This window comes from Microtus oregoni, unplaced genomic scaffold, assembly GCF_018167655.1.
Source record: "Microtus oregoni isolate MIOR12 unplaced genomic scaffold, Mior012 000163F_ref0000286, whole genome shotgun sequence".
NCBI classification, from domain to species: Eukaryota; Metazoa; Chordata; class Mammalia; order Rodentia; family Cricetidae; genus Microtus; species Microtus oregoni.
Window position 1 is genome coordinate 202,901 of NW_024544818.1, and position 24,139 is coordinate 227,039.

The following is a 24,139-nucleotide window of genomic DNA, read 5'->3' on the forward strand; positions in this document are numbered from 1 at the left end:
GATCCCAGCCACTGAAGACCCAGGTTCAGTTCCCAAACACCCATGTGGTAGCTTAAAGCCAGCTATAGCTTCAGGTTCAGGGAATCTGACACATTTTTTCTGTCATCTACGGACACCGGATATGTCAATGGTGCAGAGACATACGTGCAAGCAAAACACCCTTACACGGAATTTTTTCCGAGTAACCAGAAGATAGTATGAACGGTGACTATGGAGATATGCATCAACTGTGAAGGGCATACAACGGAGAGCACAAAGTACCCTGCCCTCCGGGAGCCAAAAGAGGGACTTGAGAAATACAGTCAGCACAGTTACAAGGTCAACTATTGCAACAGTCAGCTACGGCCCAGCTGACCTCCTCACTATCTCTGCTCTCATTCTTGGACTTTATTCTTCCATCCCCTAGGACAATAATCATCCTCATCCTCTAAGTGCCCTTTCCCCACTTCTTTGCTGTCTTCCTAGGTCTAGCCGCAATCCCCGTGACTTTCAAAACCCTTTAGCCTAAATTAGCCAAGCCCTTTTGACCTATCCCTTTACTTCATCATTCATTTAGCAATTCATGGGGCCCCTACTACTTGCCAGGACATTTTCAGATCAGGATTCATATATACAAACAAGGTAAACCCAGTGTCCTCAAAAATACTACCCTCTAATCAAGGCTGCAAAGCAGTGTATTCAGATCCAGGACAGGCAGAGGGCAAAAGGGAACCCTTAACAGACCATTGAACTAAGTTGGGAGTTCTGGGGCACTCAGCAGGCTGAGTCAAGAGGAGCACAAGTTCAAGGGTAACTTGAGCTACCTACATAGCAAATTCGAGGACCAACCAGTGAGACGCTGAAACTTTGAACTGAATGTTCAGAACTGATTGAGAGTTTGCTAAGTGACGAAAACAGAGGTCTGTACAGTACACAAAGGGGACAGAAATGGAAAAGAACAGTAAGAAATGTACTGTGTGTATAACAGAACATGCAAGAGAATGGGAACACTTGGGACTTGGGACCAGATATGAAGAGTCTTAAATGCTGCACAGGTGAACCTACATTTTTTTTTCCTCTAGAAAAAATGATGCACTTGGTTTTTAGAGAGATAATTTGGTGCCAGAGAGATAGTACAGTTCAGTGGTTTTAAAAGCACTTGCTGTTCTTAGAGAAGAACAGCAGGTTTGGTTCCCAGCATCCATATTGTAGCCCACAACTGCCTAGAACTCCAGTTCCAGAAAGTATGGCACCTTCTTCTGACCTCTACAGAACCCAGACATGCATGTGGTATACATACAGTACATACATGAAAACAAAACACATATATGTAAGTTATGATAAGTAATCTAATATTTTAATTGAGAAAGCTTATTTCTTAGAAAATAGGAGGTAGGCTGCTAAGGGGATAAACTTGAAAGTCATACAACTAAGTTAAGAGATTCAAGTATACCCCTAGCACATTTAGTCAGAACGTTTGTGAGCAGAAGTATTACAGATTCGGGTTGTCTTGTTTTGTTTTTTTGATAACTAACAACTGTATATAAATAATGAGATTTCCCAGGGTATGGAATAGGAATGTAAAGAATTCATTTGTCAAATATACCATCTACATAGAGTTTGAAGATAACTTTACTGAATATTTAATTGTTTTTGCATAAAACAATATAAGGTATGGTTATTACCGCATCTGATATCAGATTAACACTAAAAATATTTTAGATTTTGGAACATTTTGGATTTCAGATTGAAGATTCTCAAACTATACTCTTTTTCTGGTCACCTGTGTCTGGTTGTCTATTTTAAGTTTTTTGTGTTTAGCAAAGTATTAAGCACCCACCTAACTGATTTTCCATCATTAAATAATTAAAATAAATAAGCAAGAAGGTATTTTAATAATATTTATCAGCAGTCACATAAAAGATTTGTTTTCAAGATGAGAGTAATAGAAATATAATATAGTCTCTCTGGGAGTATAAGTCAACACCTAGCACCAACTTCCTGTCTTTTTCAAGAAGTGCCATGTATCTAAACCATGAGAAAGCCATCTATCCCAAAAAAATTCTGTATTGCCATGCAGGGAAGGGATCTGAGAAAGCAAGCCCAGCACAGATTCTCCAAGCTTTTCTGGGTGGCTCTTGGCGCACAATCCTATAAAATGGGTGATGACATAAATCCAGCAATCAGGGAGCTGACATCAGTCTAGGAATTGGGAAACGAGGTTGGACAGACAAGCTAGGAGTAAAAAGACATCAGAACTGGGAAAGCTTAAGAGAAATGGAGCATACGGGTATGATTGGGCCCTGAAACTCTACCATGGGAAGCCCAAACATGACATGAACCCATAAAAAGGCCAGTACATGGATAAGTAGCACTATTACATGGAAAAATAGTCCGTAATCTAGTTTTACTATTTAGATCCCATGGTCTATGTTTGAGTAAAGCAGTTTTATGTACAAGTTGAACATTTATAATCCAAAATTCTGAAATCTGAAGTAACTTTTTTGTTTGTTTTTTTTTTTATTGAGAAAAGGAAAAAAAAGTATCCGCCTACTCCCAGCCTCCCATTTACCTCCCCCTCCTCCCACCCTTGCCCCCTCCACCAAACTCCTCTCCCCCTCCCTCTCCAGTCCATAGTGCAGTCAGGGTTCCCTGCCCTGTGGAAAGTAACTTTTTTTTTTTTTGGCACAGTATGAAAGCTTCTTTTAGTCACATCAGCAATATTTAGAAAAAGCACATTATCAGGAACAGGTGTTAGACACAAAGCATCCTTAGAAGAGGAAATCTTGTCCTTGGGACTGTAAACCTCAGACAAGTGGTTTCATCTTATGAATAGAAAGTTTCTGTCTCATTATCGCTATCATGGCCCTTCCTCTTCCTTTATTTCATCTAGTGACCAAATATACCTAATTAGTTCTCTGCACCTGCTGAACTATACTTTTTAGTACCTTCTTATGCAGCAGACATCATGGGGGTTGGGATCTAGCAAGCCTATCCATAAAGTTCAAAGTATAATATAACAGTCTTTGTCCATCAACATTAACCCATCTATTCCCTTGCTCATCATACACCCTGTGTATGACAAAGGTTCTGCTGTAGTCTTATACATTCCCATACTGTGCTTCCTTATCCCAGAGCTGTTCCTGAAGAGAATGATCCTTGTCTTGTGTGTGTGTGTGTGTGTGTGTGTGTGTGTGTGTGTGTGTGTGTATACATTATCATTATTATAAAAGAGATTGTGCAAAGCCCATATCCCACATAGCCAGCTACTTGAGAATCCTGTCTGTGCCCCAAGGGCAGCCAATACCAGGCTATCTGCCATTGACCTCCAGGAAGCCTAGTTCCATGGGACACGTAGCTCCCGTCTGGCATAATGACATATGTCATGTCACACAGACGACACTGGAGTTGGTGTGGCATTTCCCGGTTTTTTGTTTTTAAGACATAGCTCAAGGATATCTCGTTTCATAGTATGTAAGGACTTGAGCAGCAACCTGAAGAGACAAGGAAACAGCAGAACTACTAGGAGGAGGAGAAAAATGAGAATCTCAATAAAGATAAAATATTGTAACCAATCTAATGGATTAAGGGATATCATATCAGCTTCTAAAGCCACAGCCGAGGAGTCAAGGGACCCTTTAGAGGGTTGACTCTTGAAAGTAACTTTTTAAGCACAAACTTAATACACATAATCATCAAAATAATACACTATTTCACCAGACTGCTTTTCATAAAATGGTTAGGAAACTACCTTGTTCATATTAAGAAATACATGTAGCTATTAAAGTAAATTAAATTGATTTATATACAAACTGATGTTACTACTGTAAAAGTCTTTTGATAAAGTCCACTGAATTTATATGTATTTATTTGGAAGTAATAATGTCTTCATAGTTAATCTAGTCTTTGAACCCATTTACTTATATAGTCTTAAATTTTTAATTTTAGTTTAAACTACAATAGACAGGCCTTCAACAAATTTTGTTAAATTTACTCTTAAGTCATTTCATGGTACTGATTTTTTGTACATAGCATATCCTAAATAATTTCTAAGTGTTGCCAGAATATAGATCTTAAGTAGAATATTGATATTGAACAATATAACCTTGATCTTTGTTTCTTTTTTGTAATTAAATAGCATGTTCCTTGTACCTGAGCATGGCATCTATGAATTTAGAATTTTAAGTCCATTATACAATCTTTATACATTTTCTTTCTTTTTTCTTGTCTTACTGCACTGCTTGGAACTGTGGGTTAAGACCATCAGTACAGTGCTGAGTGGCAAAACAAAGTGAACATCCTATTCAAAGAGAGGAAGCACTTAATTTTCTCCTGTAAAGTGTGATGTTAACGAAAGTGCTTTTTTTCCAAGCATGTACTTTATTAGGAAAAGGAAGTTCTTCTCCATTTCTAATTAAAGATGCTTTTCTCACTAATGAACATAGAATTTTGTTAAATGTTTTTTCTTCGTCTGCTAAAATGATCATCTAGCATCCATTATTCTGTTTTAGTGACTTGCACTGACTTTTCTCTTGCAAAATAACTGCATTCCTGGGATAAGACCTACATGGTCATGATGCATTTGTTATCTTGTTGTTTATTCAGCTTGCTGAAACTTGGTCAAGGGTTATCGTGTCTTTTTTTTTTTTTTTTGAGGTGGGAAGATACATGCCTTTAATCTAGATCTTGAAACAGGAAGACATGCCTAGGCCACACACTGTTGGAAGCCTATATACGAATATTGTTGCATAAATTCTTTTTTGTTATTTTTATTGATTTTATTGTATTTCCAATTTACTCGGGAGATCTTGCCTTTTTCTACTTCCCATGTAGATTAGATCCATATATGTCTCTTAGGGTCCTCATTGTTGTCTAGGTTCTCTGGGATTGTGATTTGTAGCCTGGTTTTCTTTGCTTTATGCTTTAAAACCACTTATGAGTGAGTACATATGATAATTGTCTTTCTGGGTCTCGGTTACCTCACTCAATATGATGTTTTCTAGCTACATCCATTTACCTGCAAATTTCAAAATGTCATTTTTTCCCTGCTGTGTAGTACTCCATTGTGTAAATGTACCACATTTTCCTAATTCATTCCTTGGTCGAGGGGCATTTAGGTTGTTTCCAGGCTCTGGCTATGACAAATAATGTCATATGTCCTTGTGTTATGATTGAATATCCTTTGGGTATATATCCAAAAGTGGTATTGTTGGGTGTGGAGGAAGGTTGTTTCCTAATTTTCTGAGAAATCTCCACACTGACATCCAAAGGGGTTATACCAGCTTGTATTCCCACCAGCAATGCAGAAGTGTTCCCTTTACCCCACATCCTCTCCAGCATAAGTTGTCATCAGTGTTTTTGATCTTGGTCATTCTTACAGATGGAAAATGGAATCTCAGAGCTGTTTTGATTTGCATTTCTCTGATGACTAAGGATGTTGAACATTTCCTTAAGTGTCTTTCAGCCATTTTAGATTCCTCTGTTGATAGTTCTGTTTAGGTCTGTACTCTATTCTTTTATTGGGTTATTTGTTCTTTTGATGACCAATTTCTTGAGTTCTTTGTATATTTTGGAGATCAGACCTCTATCTGATGTGGGGTTGGTGAAGATCTTTTCCCATTCTGTAGGCTGCCGTTTTGTCTCATTGACCATGTCCTTTGCTTTACAGAATCTTTTCAGTTTCAGTAGGTCCCATTTATTAATTGTATCTGTAAGTGTCTATACTACTAGGGTTGTATTTAGGAAGTAGTCTCCTGTGTCAATGCATTCAAGTGTACTTCCTACTTTCTCTTCTGTGAGGTTCAGTGTGGCTGGCTTTATGTTGAGGTCTTTGATCCATTTGCACTTGAGTTTTGTGCATGGTGATAGATATGGTTCTATTTTCATTCTTCCTACATGTTGATATCCAGTTATACCAGCACCATTTGTTAAATATGCTTTCTTTTTTCCATTTGATATTTATCGTTTCTTTGTCAAAAATCAGCTGTTCGAAGGTGTGTGGATTAATATCCGGGTCTTCGATTCAGTTCCATTGGTCCCCCTGTCTATTTTTATGCCAATAGCAGGCCGTTTCCAGTACTGTAGCTCTGTAGTAGAGTTTGAAGTCAGGGATTGTGATGCCTCCAGAAGTTCTTTTATTGTACAGAATTGTTTTGGCTATCCTGGGTTTTTTGTTTTTCCATATGAAGCTGAATACTGTTCTTTCGAGGTCTGTTAAGAATTTTGATGGGCATTGCGATGAATCTGTAGATTGCTTTGGTAAGATTGCCATTTATGTTAATTCTACCTACCCATGGGAGCATGGGAGATCTTTCCACTCTCTGGTGTCTTCTTCAATTTCTTTCTTCACAGATTTAAAGTTCTTGTCATACAAGTCTTCCACTTGTTTGGTTAGAGTTTGGTTAGAGTTACTCTGAGATACTTTATGCTATTTGTGGCTATTTTGAAGGATGCTGTTTCTTTGATTTCTTTCTCAGCCCATTTATCATCTATGTAAAGGAGGGCTACTTTTTTTAGTTAATCTTATATCCTGCTACATTACTGGAAGTGTTTATGAGTTGTGAAGTTTCTTGATAGAATTTTTGGGGTCGCTTATGAAATTATCATATCATCAGCAAATAGTGAGAGTTTGACTTCTTTTCCGATTTGTATCCCCTTGATCTCCTTTTGTAGTCTTATTGCTCTAGCTAGGACCTCAAGAACTATATTGAATAGATATGGAGAGAGAGGACAACCTTGTCTTGTTCCTGATTTCAGTGGGATCTCTGTGAGTTTCTCTCCATTTAGATTGATGTTGGCTGTTGGCTTGCAGTATATTGCCTTTATTATGTTTAGGTATGTTCCTTGTATCCCTGCTCTCTCCAAGACCTTAATCATGAAGGGATGTTGTATTTTGTCAAAAGCTTTTGCAGCATCTTATGAGATGATCATGTGGTTTTTATTTTTCAGTTTGTTTATATGGTGGATTACTTTGACAGATTTTCGTATGATGAACTATCCCCACATCTCTGGGATGAAGCTGACTTGATCATGGTGGATGATGGTTCTGATGTGTTCTTGGAATCAGTTTGTCAGTATTTTATTTTGTATTTTTGCATCAATGTTCATGAGTGAGATTGGTCTGTAATTCTCTTTCTTAGTAATTTCTTTATGTGGTTTGGGTATCAGGATAATTGTAGCCTCATAAAAAGAGTTTGGCAATGTTCCTTCTGTTTCTATTGTGTGGAACAATTTGAGGAGTATTGGTATTAGTTTTTCTTTGAAAATTTTGTAGAATTCTGAGCTGAAACTATCTGGTCCAAAATGGCTGGGAGACTTTTGATGACTGTTTCTATTTCTTTGGCAGTTATAGGTCTATTTGATTTGCTTATCTGGTCTTGATTTAATTTTGGTAACTGAAAATTATCCAGAAAGTTTTTTTTATTTCCTTTAAGTTTTCCAATTTTGTGGAGTACAGGTTTTTTAAATATGAACTAATGACTGTCTGGATTTCCTTCGTGTTTGTTGTTATGTCCCCCTTTTCATTTCTGATTTTGTTAATTTGGATATTCTCTCTCTGCCTTTTGGTTAGTTTGAATAAAGGTTTGTCTATTTTGTTGATTTTCTTGAAGAACCAACTCTTTGTCTCATTGATTCTTTGTTTTGTTTTCTTTCTTTCTATTTTGTTGATTTCAGCTCTCAATTTGACTATTTCCTGCCGTCTAGTTCTCTTGGGTAAGTTTGCTCCTTTTTGTTCTAAAATTTTCAAACGTTCTGTTAATTCACTAGTGTGGGATTTTTTTCAGCTTCCTTATGTAGCCATTTAGTGCTATGAACTTTCCTCTTAACACTGCTTTCATTGTGTCCCATAAATTTGGGTATGTTGTGGGGTCATTTTCATTGAATTTTAGGAAGTCTTTAATTTCTCCCTTTATTTCTTCCTTGACCCATTGATGCTTCAAGTGAACATTGTTTAATTTTTATGTGTTTGTGGGCTTTCTGGAATTAGTGTTGCTGTTGAATTCTAGTTTTAAGCCGATAAGATACATGGGGTTATTCCAGTTTTGGGGTTTTTTTTTTGTATCTGTTGAGGTTTGTTTTGTTAGCAAGTATGTGGTCAATTTCTCAGAAAGTTCCATGAGGTTCTGAGAAGAAGGTATATTCTTTTATATTTGGGTGGAATATTCTATAGATGTCTGTTAAGTCCATTTGAGTTTTAACATCTGTTAATTCCCTTGTTTCTCTGTTCATTTTTTGTCTGACTGACTTGTCCAGGGGTGAGAGTAGAGCGTTGAAGTCTCCCACTATTAGTTTGTGGGGTTTAATGTATGATTAAAGCTTTAGAAGTGTTTCTTTTACATATGAGGGTGCCCTTGTATTGGGGGCATAGATGTTCAGTATTGAGATTTCCTCTTGATAGATTTTTCTTATGACTAATATGAAATGTCCTTATTTGTCTCTTTTGATTGATTTTAGTTTGAAGCCCATTTTGTTAGATACTAGGATAGCTACACCAGCTTGTTTCTTAGGACCATTAGATTGGAAAACTTTTTCCCAACCCTTTACTCTGAAGCAATTTCTGTCTTTGAGGTTGAGGTGTGTTTCTTGTATGCAGCAGAAGGATGAATTCTGTTTTCATATCCAATCTGTTATCCTATGACTTTTTATAGGTGAGTTGAGTCTATTTATATTAAGGGATATTAATGACCAGTGATTGCTATCTCCTGTTAATTTAGTTTTTGTTGTTGGTGATGTTAATTTGTATGCTTTTCCCTTCTTTGGGATTTACTGCTATGAGATCAATTGTTTATGTTTTGGTTGATCTATCCAACTTTCTTGGGTTGAAGTTTTCCTTCTAGTACTTTGTCTAGGGCTGGGTTTGTAGCTAGATATTGGTTAAATCTGGTTTTGTCATGGAATATCTTCTTTTGTCCTTCTATGGTAATTGAAAGCTTTTCTGGATATAGTAATCTGGGTTGGCATTCATGGTCTCTTAATGTCTGCATAACGCTTGACCAGGACCTTCTGGCTTTCATTGTTTCCATTGAGAAGTCAGGTGTAATTCTCATAGGTCTGCCTTTATATGTTACTTGGCCTTTTTTTTTGCAGCTCTTAATATTCTTTCTTTATTCTGTATGTTTAGTATTTTGATTATTATCTGGCGAGGAGACTTTTTTTTTTGATCCAGTCTGTTTGGTGTTCTGTAAGTGTCTTGTATCTTCATTGGCATATCTTTCTTTAGGTTGGGAAAGTTTTCTTCTATAATTTTGTTAAATATATTTTCTGTGCTTTTGAGTTGAACTTCTTCTCCTTCTTCTATACCTATTATTCTTAGGTTTGGTCTTTTCATGGTGTCCCATATTTCCTGGATATTTTATGTTAAGTTTTTTTAGATTCAATGTTTTCTTTGACTGCTGAGTCTATTTTCTGTAGTGTATCTTTAGCATTTGAGATTCTCCCTTCCATTTCTTGTATTATGCTGTTAATGCTTGTGTTTGTGGTTCCTGATCATTTTCTCATGATTTCTGTTTCTATAATTCCCCTAGCTTGTGTTTTTTTTTTCTTGTCTCTATTTCGGCTTTCAAGTCTTAAATAGTTTCTTTCATATGTTTCATTGCTTTATTTGTTTGTTTGTTTTCTTTAAGGGATTTGTTGATGCCTTCCATTTTTTTTGTTTGTTTTTTCCTCCATTTCTTTGAGGGAATTTTTTATTTCCTCTTTAAGGGCCTCAAACATTCTCCTAAAGTTATTTAAGATCATTTTCTTCTGCTTCATCTATATTTGGTTGTTCAAGTGTTGCTTTTGAAGGGCCATTAGTTTTTCCTGGTGTCGTGTTGCTCTTTGTGGTGTTGCATGTGTTCTGACCTTGTCTACCCATCTTTTCCTATGATTGGTGTGGTTGGGGCTGACTGTGACTCTGGTGATCAATCTTCCAGGTGCCAGTGGATGGATCCAAGGCTCAGATGGTTGCTCCTCGTGGTGCAGTCAGTGCCACAGTTCCAGTCACCTCATTGGTCACTCCGTGTCCTGGAGGTCGCTTCATGCTCCTGAGGTTTGCCTGCTCTGGCCTAGGTTGCCGGCTCAGTCCTGTTTCTGTAAATGTCCCTGGTCTAGATCTGCTCCTGCGGAAGTCCCTGTCTTGAGGTTGGTTCCACAAAGATCTCTGGCTCTGATCTACTCCCTGGAGGTCCCAGATTTGAGTGTGCCTGAACCTGCAGAGGTCCTGGCTCAGGGACCTCAGAGGTCCCAGACTCATACCTGGACCTGCAGTGGTTTCTGGTTCCTGCCTACTCCCTTGGAGATCCCAGACCAACGCCCAGACCCGCAGAGGTCCTGACTTAGGCCTACTCCCTCAGAAGTCTCAGACTCATACCTGGACCCACAGAGGTCTCTGGCCCTGGCTGCCCCTCTGTACCTGCTCTGGCGAAGGTCGCTGTCTCAGTCCTGCCTCTGCAAATGTCCCAGATCTGGATCCGCTCCCCTGGAACTCGCAGTCTCAGGTCTGCTCTGGCCTGAGTCACCAGCTCAGTCCCATTCCCATGGAGCTTACTGCCTCAGGCCCACTCAGAACTAGGTTGCTGACCCAGTCCTGCTTCCGCAAATGTCCCTGGTCTGGATCCGCCCCTGTTCCTGTGGAGTTCACCTTCCCAGGCCAGCCCCAGTCACTGATTCAGTCCAGCTCCTGTGGAGTTTGCTGCCTCAGGCCTCATTATTGTGTCTTGATGAGGAATGTTGGCCTATTGTTTTCTTGCAATATATATATTTGGTTTTGATATCAGAATAATGGTTATCTTAAAAACATTACTTAAAAAACTTTCACCTCATCTTTTTATTTCTGAAAGAGTTTTGTAGGATGGATATTATGGCCTTCTAAACTGTTTAATAGAATTCACTGGTTTTGAAAACCTTTGAACCTAGACTTTTCTTTATGAGAAAGTTTTGGTTTGTAATGTTTTATAAGATTGATGATGATTTCTTGATTCCACATTGGCGATTTGTCTTTCAAGAAATTTATTCCTTTACTCATTATTTTTAACTTCTACGGAGCTGTACAGATGCCTCTTCTCTCATTTGATGTATTGGTTACTTCCATTTTTTATTATTATCTTAACTCATGGTCTATCAAGAACCCTGAAGTGTAGTTTTCCCTTTTTCTTTTGTGTATGTGTACAGTGTGTATGTGCACACATGTGAGTGTAGATACACATGTGTGAAAGTGGGAGTTTGGTGTTAGCTGTCTTTCCCATTCACTTTCCACCATATTTTTTTTGAGACAGGGTCTCTCTGTGAAGCTGGGACTAACTGATTGGCTAGGACATCTGGCCAGCAAGCCCCAGAGATACTATTGTCTCACACTCCCCAACACTGACTTTTCAGTGACTTTTACACTGAACTTTTACAACACTAACTTTTTTTTTAATTTTATTTTTTTTTGAAATTTGATATATATTTATATTATATGTGTTGAATGTTTAAGATTTTAAAGGCACAAATATTTGTATGATAAATCATCTGTATTAAATCAACTATGGGGAACTATAGCTTTCTATTACATAAATATTTTAAAAAATTCATTTTATGTACTGGAGAGATGGCTCAGCAGTTAAGAACTCTTGTTGTTCTAAATGCCCCTCAACTGAGGAATGGATAAGGAAAATGTGGTCCATTTACGCAATGGAGTACTACACAGCAGAAAAAAGTAACAACAGCTTGAAATTTGCAAGCAAATGCACGGAGCTAGAAACCATTATTTTGAGTGAGGTAACCCAAACCCAGAAAGAATTATCATATGTACTCACTCATACATTTTTAAAACATAAAGCAAAGAAAACCAGCCTACAAATCACAATCCCAGAGAACCTAGACAACAGTGAGGAACCTAAGAGAGACTTACATAGATCTAATCTACATGGGAAAAAAAAACCAAAAACAACAACAAAGGAAGTATACTTTTTTTTTAGATTTTAAAAATATTTTCATTCACCACTCTCTTACATTTTCCAAAATTAAATTTGACTACCCCTGTCTTTCCATGTTTTCCACAGAATTATTGTTAGATTCTCTCTAAAAATGACAGCAAAAATATCGTCGCCTCATTATTTGAACTATACATGTATAGGAAGTATGCTTTTAATATATTCTTGTACTCTGTTTATTGTAAATGTCTTTACCTTCCACTGATAACAGCTGTAAAAAAACAAGTGACTCTCTTCAGTGGTAAATTTCTCTGAATCTCTAACAATATCACAATCTGGCAAGCTATATTAAAATCATTATAAGTAAACAAAATGTTTGCTAAGTTTCCTTACAACACTGACTTTTACATAGGTGCTGGAAATCAAACTTAAGTCGTCATGCTTGCCTGACAAGCTGTTTGCCAACTGAATTATCCACCAGCTTTTGCTTTTGTGTTTGTGAGTGACAAGGCTACACATAGCCCAGGATAACATATAACCTGCTATGTAGCTGAGGAATTCTTGACCTTCCTACCACCCCCTCCTGAGTGGTGAAATTACAGGTGTGTGTCAAAATGTCAGGGTTGTAATGCTTGTGCTTTTTTCAGAGAACTAGCTTTTCATTTCATAGACTTCATTTTTCTTTTCAATTTTCTTAATTCTGTTATTTTCTCCCTTGTCTTTTTGTATTGTTCTTAGTACTTTTTCTAGTTTCTTATGATAGAAACGTAGCTCATTGGGCCAGGTGGGATGGTACATGCCTTTAATTCCAGCACTTGGGAGGCAGGGCAAATGGATCTCTTTGAGTTTGAGGTCAGCCTGGTCTATACAGCAAGCTTCAGAGCAGGTTAGATAGTGAGACTCTGTCTCAAAAACAAAATTTAGCTCATTGATTTTTAATGCTTTTGACCAATATGAGCATTTTGAGCTACAGATTTCTGTGTAAGCACCAATTTAGCTGCTTCTCACAAATTGTGATGCAAAATATTTTCTCTTTAACATATGACTTAGTTTAAAATATAGAGGCTTTATTTTTAGTTAACTCTCAAATATTTAAAAGCTTTTCTATATAGTTATTTTTGGAATTGTAATATAATTACATTTCCCCCTCCCCCTTTTTCCCCCTCAAATCCTTCCATATACCACCCTTGTTTTCTTTCAAATACGTTGCCTGTATTTTTCATTAATTCTTGTTACATGTATATGTGTATATATACATATATTCCTAAATATAACCTGCTCAGTCTGTACAATGTCACTTGTATGTATATTTTCAGGACTGACCATTTGGGATTGGATAAGCAATTGGTGTGCACTTCCCTGGGGAAGACGATTTCTCCTGCTCTCAGCTTTCCGTAGTTGCCTGTATGTAGTTCTTTGCGTAGGGCTGAGGCCTTGTGGTCTTTCCACCTCCATTTTAGCACATCTGTTGTTGTTCAGCTCATGTTTGGACAGTCATGTTGGTGACACTTTTTGGGTACAGCTTCTTATGTTACGAGGAGTCACATTCTCCCAACAATCACCCAGATCCTCCTGTGCTAAGATCTGAAACCAGGTCCTCCACAAGAGCAACAAGCGTTGATAGCCACTCAGCCGTCTCTCTAGCCCCTATTTTTATTTTTATTTAATTTAGTTTTTACCAGAGAACATACTCTCTGCATCATTTCAATCCTTTTATGTTTATGGGAAAATTTTATAGGCTGCAAATGATTTATCTTAGAAAATGTTTACTATAAAAATCTGTAAAGAATATTTGGTCTGCTGTAATTGAATGAAATTTCCATCTTTATTAACTAAGTCATATTGACTGAGAGTATGGCTTGCATGTTCTATTAACACTACTAATTGTTATTGTTTCTTCTGTCAATTGCTGAGAGAGCTGAAATTTCCAACCATGATTTTAGAGTTCACGATTTATTCTTCTTCTCCTTCTTCTTCTTTTTTTTTTTTTGTTTTTTTTTTTGTTTGTTTGTTTGTTTTTTCAAGACAGGGTTTCTCTGTAGCTTTGGAGCCTGTCCTGGAATTCACTCTGTAGACTAGGCTGGCCTCGAACTTACCTACCTCTGCCTCCTTTGATCCTTATGCCTTTAATCCCAGCATAACATTAAAGGCATGCACCAACACACCTGGCTCTGTCCCTTTCTTTTGAATCAAATGATCTGGGAGTTTTTGTTTGTTTTGTTTTGCTGTGTGGTGCTAGACATGGAACCTAGGACATTTGTGCCTACTAAGCTTAATTCAAAAGAAAGGGACAAAGAACAGATGAGACAAATAGAAAACAAGCAGAAAGATGGATATAAAGCTAAATACTTTTTTAGGATTTTTTCCCTCGTTACTTGCTTACTAGCTAGAATTTGGCTTGACTTTTTATAGTTGACTTGGCTTTTCTATCATAATTTTCTATTTTATTTAGGTGTGTGCGGAGGTGGGGGTGTTTGCGGGGGGGGTGCATATGTCAGGGTGCAGGCACATGTGAAAGTCAGGGGACAAGTTAGGGAAGTCTGTTCTCTTCCTCCCACCATGTGTATCCCAGGGCTTGACCTGAAGTCATCAGATTTGAGTCATCTTACTGGTCCCAGCATGAAATTTACTTTAGAGTTTGCTTCCAAATATTGTTACTTCATTTCACATAAAGCAAGGTTCTCCCATTTCTCCCTTTCCTTTCTATAATTATAGTCAGGTGCTTCTTTTTAATGTTGTAAATGCTTAGATGCATTGTTATCCATTTTGCTTTAAATAGTCAGTTATATTTTTATCTTAAAGTGTTTGCTAATTTACTTAAAATAAGAATAATAAATTAATTTGTCCTACTATAAATAACATGTTTTGATGAAAAAGAACTATTTTCTAAGACTTCAGTTCCATGAGAAGAAAGGCTATCGCCATAGACTTCCGCCCATCTCTTTGCTCTCTGGCTTAGTAGGCGGCAGTCCATTCCCCACGTGCGCTTCCTCTTTCAGTCTGTGCTGACATTTTCCTAGTTAAAGTATTTGACAAAAATGCAGCTCTGCGGGTGAAAGTGAGGGATGTTTAGCTGGAAAAGGAAGGAATGTTGTAATAATCTTTTCTGATAATTATGTGGATTCCTTGAATGTACCAAAACTCTACAGATGGTAGTTTCTTTAAGGTTAATGCAGTATGGAATCTGAAAGCATCTCAATGACTTTTTACATGCTGTTTGGTTAAATCTATACTTTGAATGGATATTTGACCCCTCTTATAATACAGTATTTGGAAAATATCAGTTCACTGAGTTATAAAAACATTCAAAATGTTCTCACGTTTTATGCAGCATAAAAAAAAAAACATTGATATCATCCCTGAATTCACTGGGGGAAGCTTAAGTTTTGAATGCTGTCATACTCACAGTGGCAGAATCAAGTTTTTAGAAATCAGTTTCACTAAAAGCCAGGAATTTGTTATCACTGGCAACAAACACGTCAGTTGTTTATCATAAAATTAGAGGCTCACCTCATTTTTTAGAAAACATTAATCACAATATTGAATCATAATAATCCATCAGTTGTTCTTTTGGGCAAAAATAGTATTCCATGAAGATTTGTTCACAGATGAACTTTACCTCAAGGCAACCATTGTACCACAGTGTACAGCCAAAGCGCCCCCTCATGCCGCCTATTCTGTCACATAGAATACCACATCCAGCAGCAAGATTTAAGACACTAACAATTTTAGTGCTTCAACAAAGACATTCTCACGTAAAGTTGGATTGTTTTAGTGTGAGTTTATGACAGTAAAGAATACAGTCCCCAGTGGTGTGCCTGGTGCTACTGCCTTCAGCCGTACGTGGTGCCAACAGTTTTCCTCACCATTGCTTTTGAACTGCCATGTAAGTATAAACAACATTGTTCCAACATAAACCATGAGCTTCAAACAAGCTATTGAGCTCTTTGAATACTGTAGCACCACTTCTGTTTGTTTCCAATCATCCACATAAAAGAAAGCCTTCTGCTAAGATGGCTTAGTACTGATACCATGTGACAGAGGCAAAACAGCAGATGAAGGCACACTGACAGGGGTCTGTTGGTCAGAATACAGTTTAGAACATGGGTTGCTATCTAAGTTTCCATGTTGGCAGTTATATGTTTCAGTCAACAAGCTACTGAGCCATTGAGAAAAGACAGGGCCTCGAGTATTTTTCACCAACTTTTCATCTAGTAGGCAGTGAGCAGTGTCAACTGTTCAAGGATTTATTGACCTCTGAGCTTGAGGCCTGAAGTTCTCCAATCAATAAATGACTTATTCATAAGATGCTTCAGTGGCTTTTCTTTACTTCTGGTTCAAAAAGTGATAACCAACAATGTTTAGTGTTTATTTAATTAGTTATTGGGGTTTTTTTTCTGTTAAGTTCGGGTTGCACTACGTAGACCTGACTGGTCTGGAACTTGTATGTAGATCAGGATAGCCTTAAATCTGCAACAGTCCCTCCTGTCTTTGTCTCATGAGCTACCATGCCTAGCAATGTGTAGCTTTAAATGATATCCACACTTAAAATACTCAGCTCTTAACCAGGTACGGTAGCTCACACCTAGAATCCAAGCAAACAAGAGGCTGAGACAGGAAGATTGCTTCAACTTCAGGTTCAACCTGGGCTACACAGCCAGTTCTAGGCTATCCAACAACTTAGACTCTGTTTCAAATATGTATGTACACACACACATTCACATATATGTTCATTTTACTTTATGAATCGTCTGAAAATTCTATAACTTAAATGATGAATTATATTTAGAAAATCTGTTTCATATATCGTAAATTAGTAACAAAATAACTTTCATCATATTTCCATTTCTTATTTTTAATTTCACCCAGGTCCTTTGAAGTAAATCCCTTCCTTCCATGAGTCAGACCCCTCACTGATGCTTCAGCTTCATCATTTTCGGCTTCTATAAAAATAGATGTTGCAGCATTGGTTTGAAAAAGCAATGCTTTTCATCTTCCTTTGTTCAGCCAACAACAGCACAGTAGGGTGACTTCAATTCACAACAATTTATTATATATTTCTAAAGAACTAGAAAAGAGGAATTGGGATGCTCTCACTACAAGGAAATGACTGTTGGAGGAGATGAAAATGCTAATTACCCTTATTTTATCATTACACATTGTATACATGTATCAGATTATAACACCACTATGCCTATACATATATAGTACTATTATCTGTCAATTAAAATTTTTAAATTAACATTTTAAAAATATGATATGTAAACAGTAATCAAGGGATATATTAATATCTGTCCCTTCTTTTAATGCAACTATCTTTCCCCATTTAATCTAGCAATTACATTCCTGGGCATTGTTCCCAGAGAAATGAAAACGTACATCCACATAAAGTATAAATAAATAGCACAAATTGGAAGCAATCCAAATGTCTTGTAATGTATAAGTGGTTAAATAGATTATGATCCATCTATGCTATGGAATACTATTCAGCAATAAAAACCAATGAACTATTGATGTATGGAATAATTCAGACAGGACTAAAGGGAGTTACACTGATCAAAACTAGCCACCCTGACCTAAAATTGTACTACAGCATCATAGTAACAAGTAGAGCGTGGCATTAGCACAAAAGCAAAAATATAGACTAACGGACTAAAATTAAGTACCTAGAAATAAATTCACACAACTATAGCCACCTAATCTTTGGCAAGCTGTCAAAAAGCACATTGTAAAAAAGACAACAGCCTATTTAATTAGTGGTATTTGGTATGTTGGATATCCACATTTAAAAGTAGGAAATTAGATCGATATTCTTCATCCTGTACAAAATATCAATTAGAAATGGATCAAAGACCTTAATGATAAACCTTAGAATCTTAAACTACCTGAGGAAAACATTAAGTGAAACATTTCAAAATATAGGCATAGATGAGAACTTTCTCAAAAGGATTCCGGTAGCACAAGTAGTAGCCCCAAGAATTGAAAAATAGGATTATATGAAATTTTGAATCCTCTCCACAACAAAGTAATAATTGTCAGAGTGAAGAGACAGCCTATGAGATGAGAGAAAGATCTTTCCCAACTACATACCAGACAGGGGCTTAATATCTACAATCTAGGGAGAGTGCTAAAATTTAACCATAGTAAAAAAAAGAAATAATCCAATCAATAAATGAGCTGTCTCAAAAGAAGCACAGAACTAGGATATGGCTCAGTTGGTAAAGTACTTGCCATACACACATGAGGACCTGAGTTTTATCGCCACGTTCACATAAAAAGCCAAGTATTATAACACATGTGTAGTTCCAGCAATGCAGATACCTGGGCCTCTCTCACTGGCCACATCAATGCATCCCTAGTCCCAATGAGACTGTCTCAAAAATACAGCTACAAAGGAATGAAACCCAAAGTTGACCTCTGACCTACACACACACAAATCTATATACACACCAAAAGAAATGAAAAAGTCCATTATATATAATATTTTGAAATTGCTAGATATCTTTAGGTAGCAGGAAAATGCAAATTTAAACTGTTTCTGCAGTCCTATCTCACTCCACTCAGAATGGCTCTCATTAAGAAAATAACAGTTTACCTGAGCTAATGGGAATGCACGAACTCTAGCTGGACAGGGAAGGAAGCAGCATAGGACCAAACTAGTCTCTCTGAATGTGATTGACAGTTGTATGGCTGGGGCAGACTGCGGGGTCACTGGCAGTGGCACTAGGATTTATCCCTACTGCTTGTACTGGCTTTTTGGGAACCCATTCTCGTAGGATGGATACCTTTCTCAGCCTAGATATAGTAGGGAGGGCCTTGGACCTTCCTCAAAGCAATGTGCCTTACCCTCTCTAAGGAGTGGATGGGGGTGGGATAGGGGGTAGGTGGAGGAAATGGGAGGAGGGGAGGGAGTGGGAACTGGGATTGATATGTAAAATGAAAAAAGATAGTTTGTTTTCTTTTTTAAAAAATAAATTAGTTAATTTCAAAAGAAAACAAATAAGAACCAGTACTGGTGAGGATATGGGTGATGGGAATATACACTGGTACGATCAACGCAAAAGTCAGTATGGAAGTTCCTTTTAAAACTTGAAAATACAACTGCCACTCCTTCGTGGACAGCCAAAGGATCCTGAATCAAAGTACCATAGCTGTACTTGCACACCCATGTTTGTAGGTGGTCTATTCACAAGAGCCAAGATACTCATTGATACATGAATGGATAAAGAAAATGTGACCTATATATACAAAGAATTGTGTTCTGCTGTAAAAGAGAATGAAATTATAATACTTACCAGAAAGAGGATGGAACTGGTGATCTTTATATGAAATGAAACAAACCATACCCAAGTAAATAATGTTTTCTCTCATGCATAATCTAAATTTAAATTTAACCTCCAAAACCACAGAGAAACCCTGTCTCGAAAAACCAAAAAAAAAAAAAAATTTAAACATGCATGTACATACGCATGCATATATATACATATATGTAGGACATGGGAGCAGAGATCTGTAAAGGAGAGAGATCTAAAGGGGAGTGAGGCCAAGAAAAGTTAATGGAATATATCTGACATGCAAACCAAAGGAGGGACTACTTGAGAGAGGAAGAAACCAGCGGAAGAGGACATGCCAGGGAGAACAAATAAGAACAAAATATAGCTGAGTAGTAGCTGTGCACGCCTTTAATCTCAGCACTTGGGAGGCAGGGGCAAGCGGATCTCTGTGAGTTCAAGGCCAGCCTGGTCTACAGAGCGAGTTCAGGACTATTGCACAGAGAAAGCCTGTCTCGAAAAACCAATACCAAAACAAAAAGAACAAAGAATAATGATATATGTGTGTGTATGTGCGTAAAAATGTCACACTGAAACCCACTAGTTTATATATTAATTAAAGATAATAAAATAAAGTTTGAAGTGCCATATACTGCATGATTCTATTTATATCATGTGTAAATGGTAAAAAAAAAAGTCATAGAAATAAAAATCATGCTAATAATTTCCATGGATGAGAGATGGAGTGGAGCAGAGAATGTGGCTTCTATGATAAGCAGTGTAACATAAAGGGGATTTCTGTGGGGGCCGACGGATGCAGTATCGGACTGTGTGATGTTGCACCAGTCTGGACACATGGTAAAATTACATAGGAGTGAAAGTGCTGTTTTTCCTCCATCTTCCTACGTCATTATATTTCAAGGGAGTTTTTGGCCAGGAATGGAACCCAGTGCCTCAGAATACCACTGAGTTGTCATTATAGTTGAACTAAGTTTTTTTTTTTTTAATTTCTGAATATAATTTTATTTTTAGTGTATTCTGCCAATCTCTAGTCTTTAGTTTAAACATTTGGATCATTTTTTAGAGTTGCAAGAATGCGGGCTTTTATTTTTATTAGTGTGTGTGTGTGTGTGTGTGTGTGCGTGCGCGCGCACACACGCGCGTGTGTGCATGTGCATGTGAAGGTCAAAGGACAACTTTGTGGAGTTGGTTCTCTCCTTTCACCTTTATGTGGGTTCCAGGGATTGAATTTCGGTCACCAGGCTTACATGGTAAGCGTGTTATCCACTGAGCCAGGTTTCTATCATTCAGATTTGTTTTATGGGTACAGAACTCACTGACCCATTAGTTACCATTTGTTGCCTGCTGTTCTCCGTACCTCCCCACCCCCAACACACACTTTGTTTTGAGACAGTGTTTCTGTGTGTAACCCTGGCTGACCTGGAACTCACCCTGAAGACCAGGCTGGCCTCAAACTCAGACACCTGCCTCTGCTGGGATTAAAGGCTTGTGCCACCACCTGGCATGCCTTCTGCTTTCTGGGCCATTTTTAGGTGTATTTTTATTTAAAAAGCTACTGTTTCAAGAAATAAATACAAATGAGAAAGCAGTACAATTGGGAATTGTTTTTAATTGTAGTTGTTGACATGTCAGGTCTTAACGCTGCCATTTTAGTGTGTTCTATCTCTTCCTCCTGTCTTCATGTTGTTTTTGCTTGCGAGTCAGGGTTTCTGTGTAGTTCTGGCTGTCCTGGAACTCCCTCTATAGACTCTACCCACCCAACCTCATGTATGCTGTTTTTAAAGGATGTCATTTTACCTATTTATTTGTTAGTTTGTATAGATTTTGTAGCATTTGGTTTGGTTACTAGCTTATATACACATCTCAGCATGGTCTCCCCATATTGCCATTTACCCACTTTGAATGAAGAAAACTTATCTCCCTCCATGTCCTTTTACCCACTTCCCTTTATAAAGTAGTTTCCCTAAATCTATTGAGAGCAATATCAGATAGTAGTATAATTTTTATTTCAACCATTCAGCATAAATTTCATTCTTTCTGTTTTCCTTTCTTCCTTCCATATGCTCAACTATTTCTTGTTTTGCATTTTTCTTTCTATTTAAAGAGCATTTCCAACAAATTCTCTTTATTTTTCTTTATCTGAGAGTGTCTTGATTTCCCTTTTGCTCTTGAAGGATATTTTCTCTGGGTATAGAATTGTATGTTGGCAATCCTTTTATTTTAGCAAATGTGCCTCCTGTATCCGTAGCTTTGGATGAAAACTCCCCTGTCATTCACGCTCTTATTCCCATTTGAGCGGTACATGATTTCCCTCTAACTTATTTCAAGACCTTCTTCATGTTTTATGGTGCTACCTTCCTTCTTTTTCCTCTGGAACTCTGATGTTTTTGTCCACTAAGCTGAGACATTTTTCCCAGTTTATTTTCTCTGTTGTTCAGACTGCACACTACCTTGCTTTTAAGTTCACTAAATTTTTCTGTCATCTCAGTTCCTCTGTTTGGCTCACCTTGTGTGTTTACTTGGGTTATTGCATTTTTAATTCTAAAATTTCCATTTGTTTATTATTTTCTTTAATCACTAATTGTTTTTTTTCTTTTTGTTTCTAGTGTGTTTATAGATGCTAACTAAAACATTTTTGTGATGGCTACCTTAAGTTCTTATTAAATAATTCTGCCATGTTCATATCTTGGTATTGACATGCTCATTGAAATTGAAAATTTTCTGATTATCTTTATAACTAATGAGGTTTTCTTGAGAGTTTTAGGTTTTGAATCTCATTTTATACAACTATGTCAACACTGAATTCTACTGTGATGGATGGCAATTTTGTTCTTGAGTGCAGTCACCAAACACACAAAATGCCTAAAATATGATTCTTCAGTGTGAGTCAATAGTAGAATTATTTCTATTTCTTCCTGGTTTTGAATGGTTTCTTAAACTTTCAAAAAATTTTATCATAAGGATTAGTCTTCTAGAAGCTAATTTCATCATTAACAGAAACCAATAGTCCAGTCTTGTTGTTCACTATATACTTTTTGATACCTTTTGAAGTATCCACACTCGTATAGGACATTTTAAAAAGTATCCACACACGACCCACCAAAACCTATGTTTATTTATCCGATAGGTGTACTTTTGTTGGTCAACTCCAGGAAGGAATCAGAGTGCCCCAATGTGTACTAGACAATTGACAAATTATTGAAAAACATTTACCTAGATTTCATCATCCATAAAATGGAGGTTGATATGCAAATTAAACATATAAAGTTACATGCTTTGGAAAAGTAGCTGAAGTAAACATTCAACAAATTGTATGCCTGGGAAGACAGGTTAGTCAGGAAATGTATTTGCCATGTAAACATGAGGTCCTGAGTTCAAGCCCATGCAAAAAGTCATGGAGACAGACAAATGGTGGAGACAGACAAATCCCTGGGAATTGCTGGCCTGCCACCTACTAAGTCAGTCTCAGGGCCCAGTGAGAGATTCTGTTTCAAAGAACACATTGACGGCTCCTGAGGAGTGACACTCCAGATTGATTTCTGACCTGCACACACAAACATCTGTACATTTATGCACCTAAATAAATTTTAGATATTAATATTGCTAATAAAACTGGTGGCACTTGCCTATACTCTCAGCATTTAGGGAGCTGAGTGAGGCAGATGGATTGTGACTTCATGGCCAACCTGAGCTTATAAAGATAGTTCCAGGCCTTACACTACATAGTGAGGCCCTGTCTGAAAACAAAGAAAAAATACATTAATAAAATTCCTCTCAACCAAGGGCTTGTTTCATCTTGTGCCCCAGTGCTGATTCTCTGGTACCCAGTGGATGCCTAATTGAGAAACTGAACATGATGCTATACTGGATGGGTTATGAATTTAGGCAAATTCCCTTAGTAAAACTAAGTTCATGAACTAAAACGTTAAATACATATTTAAGGTGAAGTATTATCACCTTAGCCAGGCAGTGGTGACACATGCCTTTAATCCCAGCACCGGGAGGCAAAGACAGACGGATCTCCATGAGTTCGAAGTCAGCCTGGTCTATAGATTGAGTGCCAGGATAGACTCCAAAGCTACAGAGAAACCCTGTCTTGAAAAAAAAGGAAAGAAATCGCTATATATAAATAAAGATAGCTTTAAGGAAAGACAAATGCTAGAATGTGAATATTTGAATTTTATGCTTTATCAAGTATTCAGGGAGCTATCGTATTACCGAAAGAGTTTATATAGGTTGGATGTTCACCTTCCTAGACATGGACGGAGGGGGGAGGACCTTGGACTTTCCACAGGGCAGGGAACCCTGACTGCTCTTTGGACTGAAGAGGGAGGGGGAGAGGAGTGGGGGGAGGGGGAAAAGGGTGGGAGGAGGGGGAGGGGAAGGGGAGGAGGGGGAAACTTTTTTTTTCCTTTTCTCAATAAAAAAAAAAAGAAAAAAAAAGAATTGAAAGGACATGCAGTTGGGAGGGAATTGTGCTGTGGTACCCAACAAAGTAATCAGTGGGGGAATCAGGAATGAAATAATAAAGTTAGACTGTACACATGAAATTCTCAATAAATAAAAAAGTAAAATATAAAAAAGAGTTTATATAGGTAGGATTTATGAATTTTTAATGAGAAAAGAGCCTAACATTAATTTTTAAATTTGTGTGTGTGTGCATGCATGTGATGGGAGGGTGTATGCCATGGCATACACGTAGAGAAAGGACAACTTTGTGGGGCTGATTCTTTCCTTCCACCTCAAGTAAATTCCAGGGACCAAACTAGCATCATCAGGCTTGCACTGCAAGGGCTTTTGCTGACAAAGCCACCTTGCTGGCCCCTTTAACATTCATTAAACATCAAATATATATAACATATATATATTAGTCCTTCACATATATTCATGCCTGTCTTTTTATGCATGCGTCCTGGCCACCCGGGCCGGTGGCATTATCCATTTTTTACCAACAGGAAAAGTAACTTGCCAAGG

General features: G+C 37.5%; 1 protein-coding gene across 2 annotated transcripts in view; it reads left to right on the forward strand.

Moving 5' to 3' along the window:
• The window catches only part of LOC121445188 (histone deacetylase 8-like), a 222,410-nt gene that overhangs the window by 102,944 nt on the left and 95,327 nt on the right, over nucleotides 1-24,139 (forward strand). Inside the window, exons 10-11 of one of the 2 annotated variants that reach the window (XM_041647194.1) lie at nucleotides 7,654-7,692; nucleotides 9,894-10,574. The exons of the other annotated variant lie outside the window; for it this stretch is intronic. Coding sequence (XP_041503128.1) covers nucleotides 7,654-7,665 — 12 coding nt within the window. The 3' untranslated portion in view covers nucleotides 7,666-7,692; nucleotides 9,894-10,574. Of the gene's footprint in view, nucleotides 1-7,653; nucleotides 7,693-9,893; nucleotides 10,575-24,139 lie in introns of those variants that run through there. 2 annotated transcript variants of the gene reach the window in all.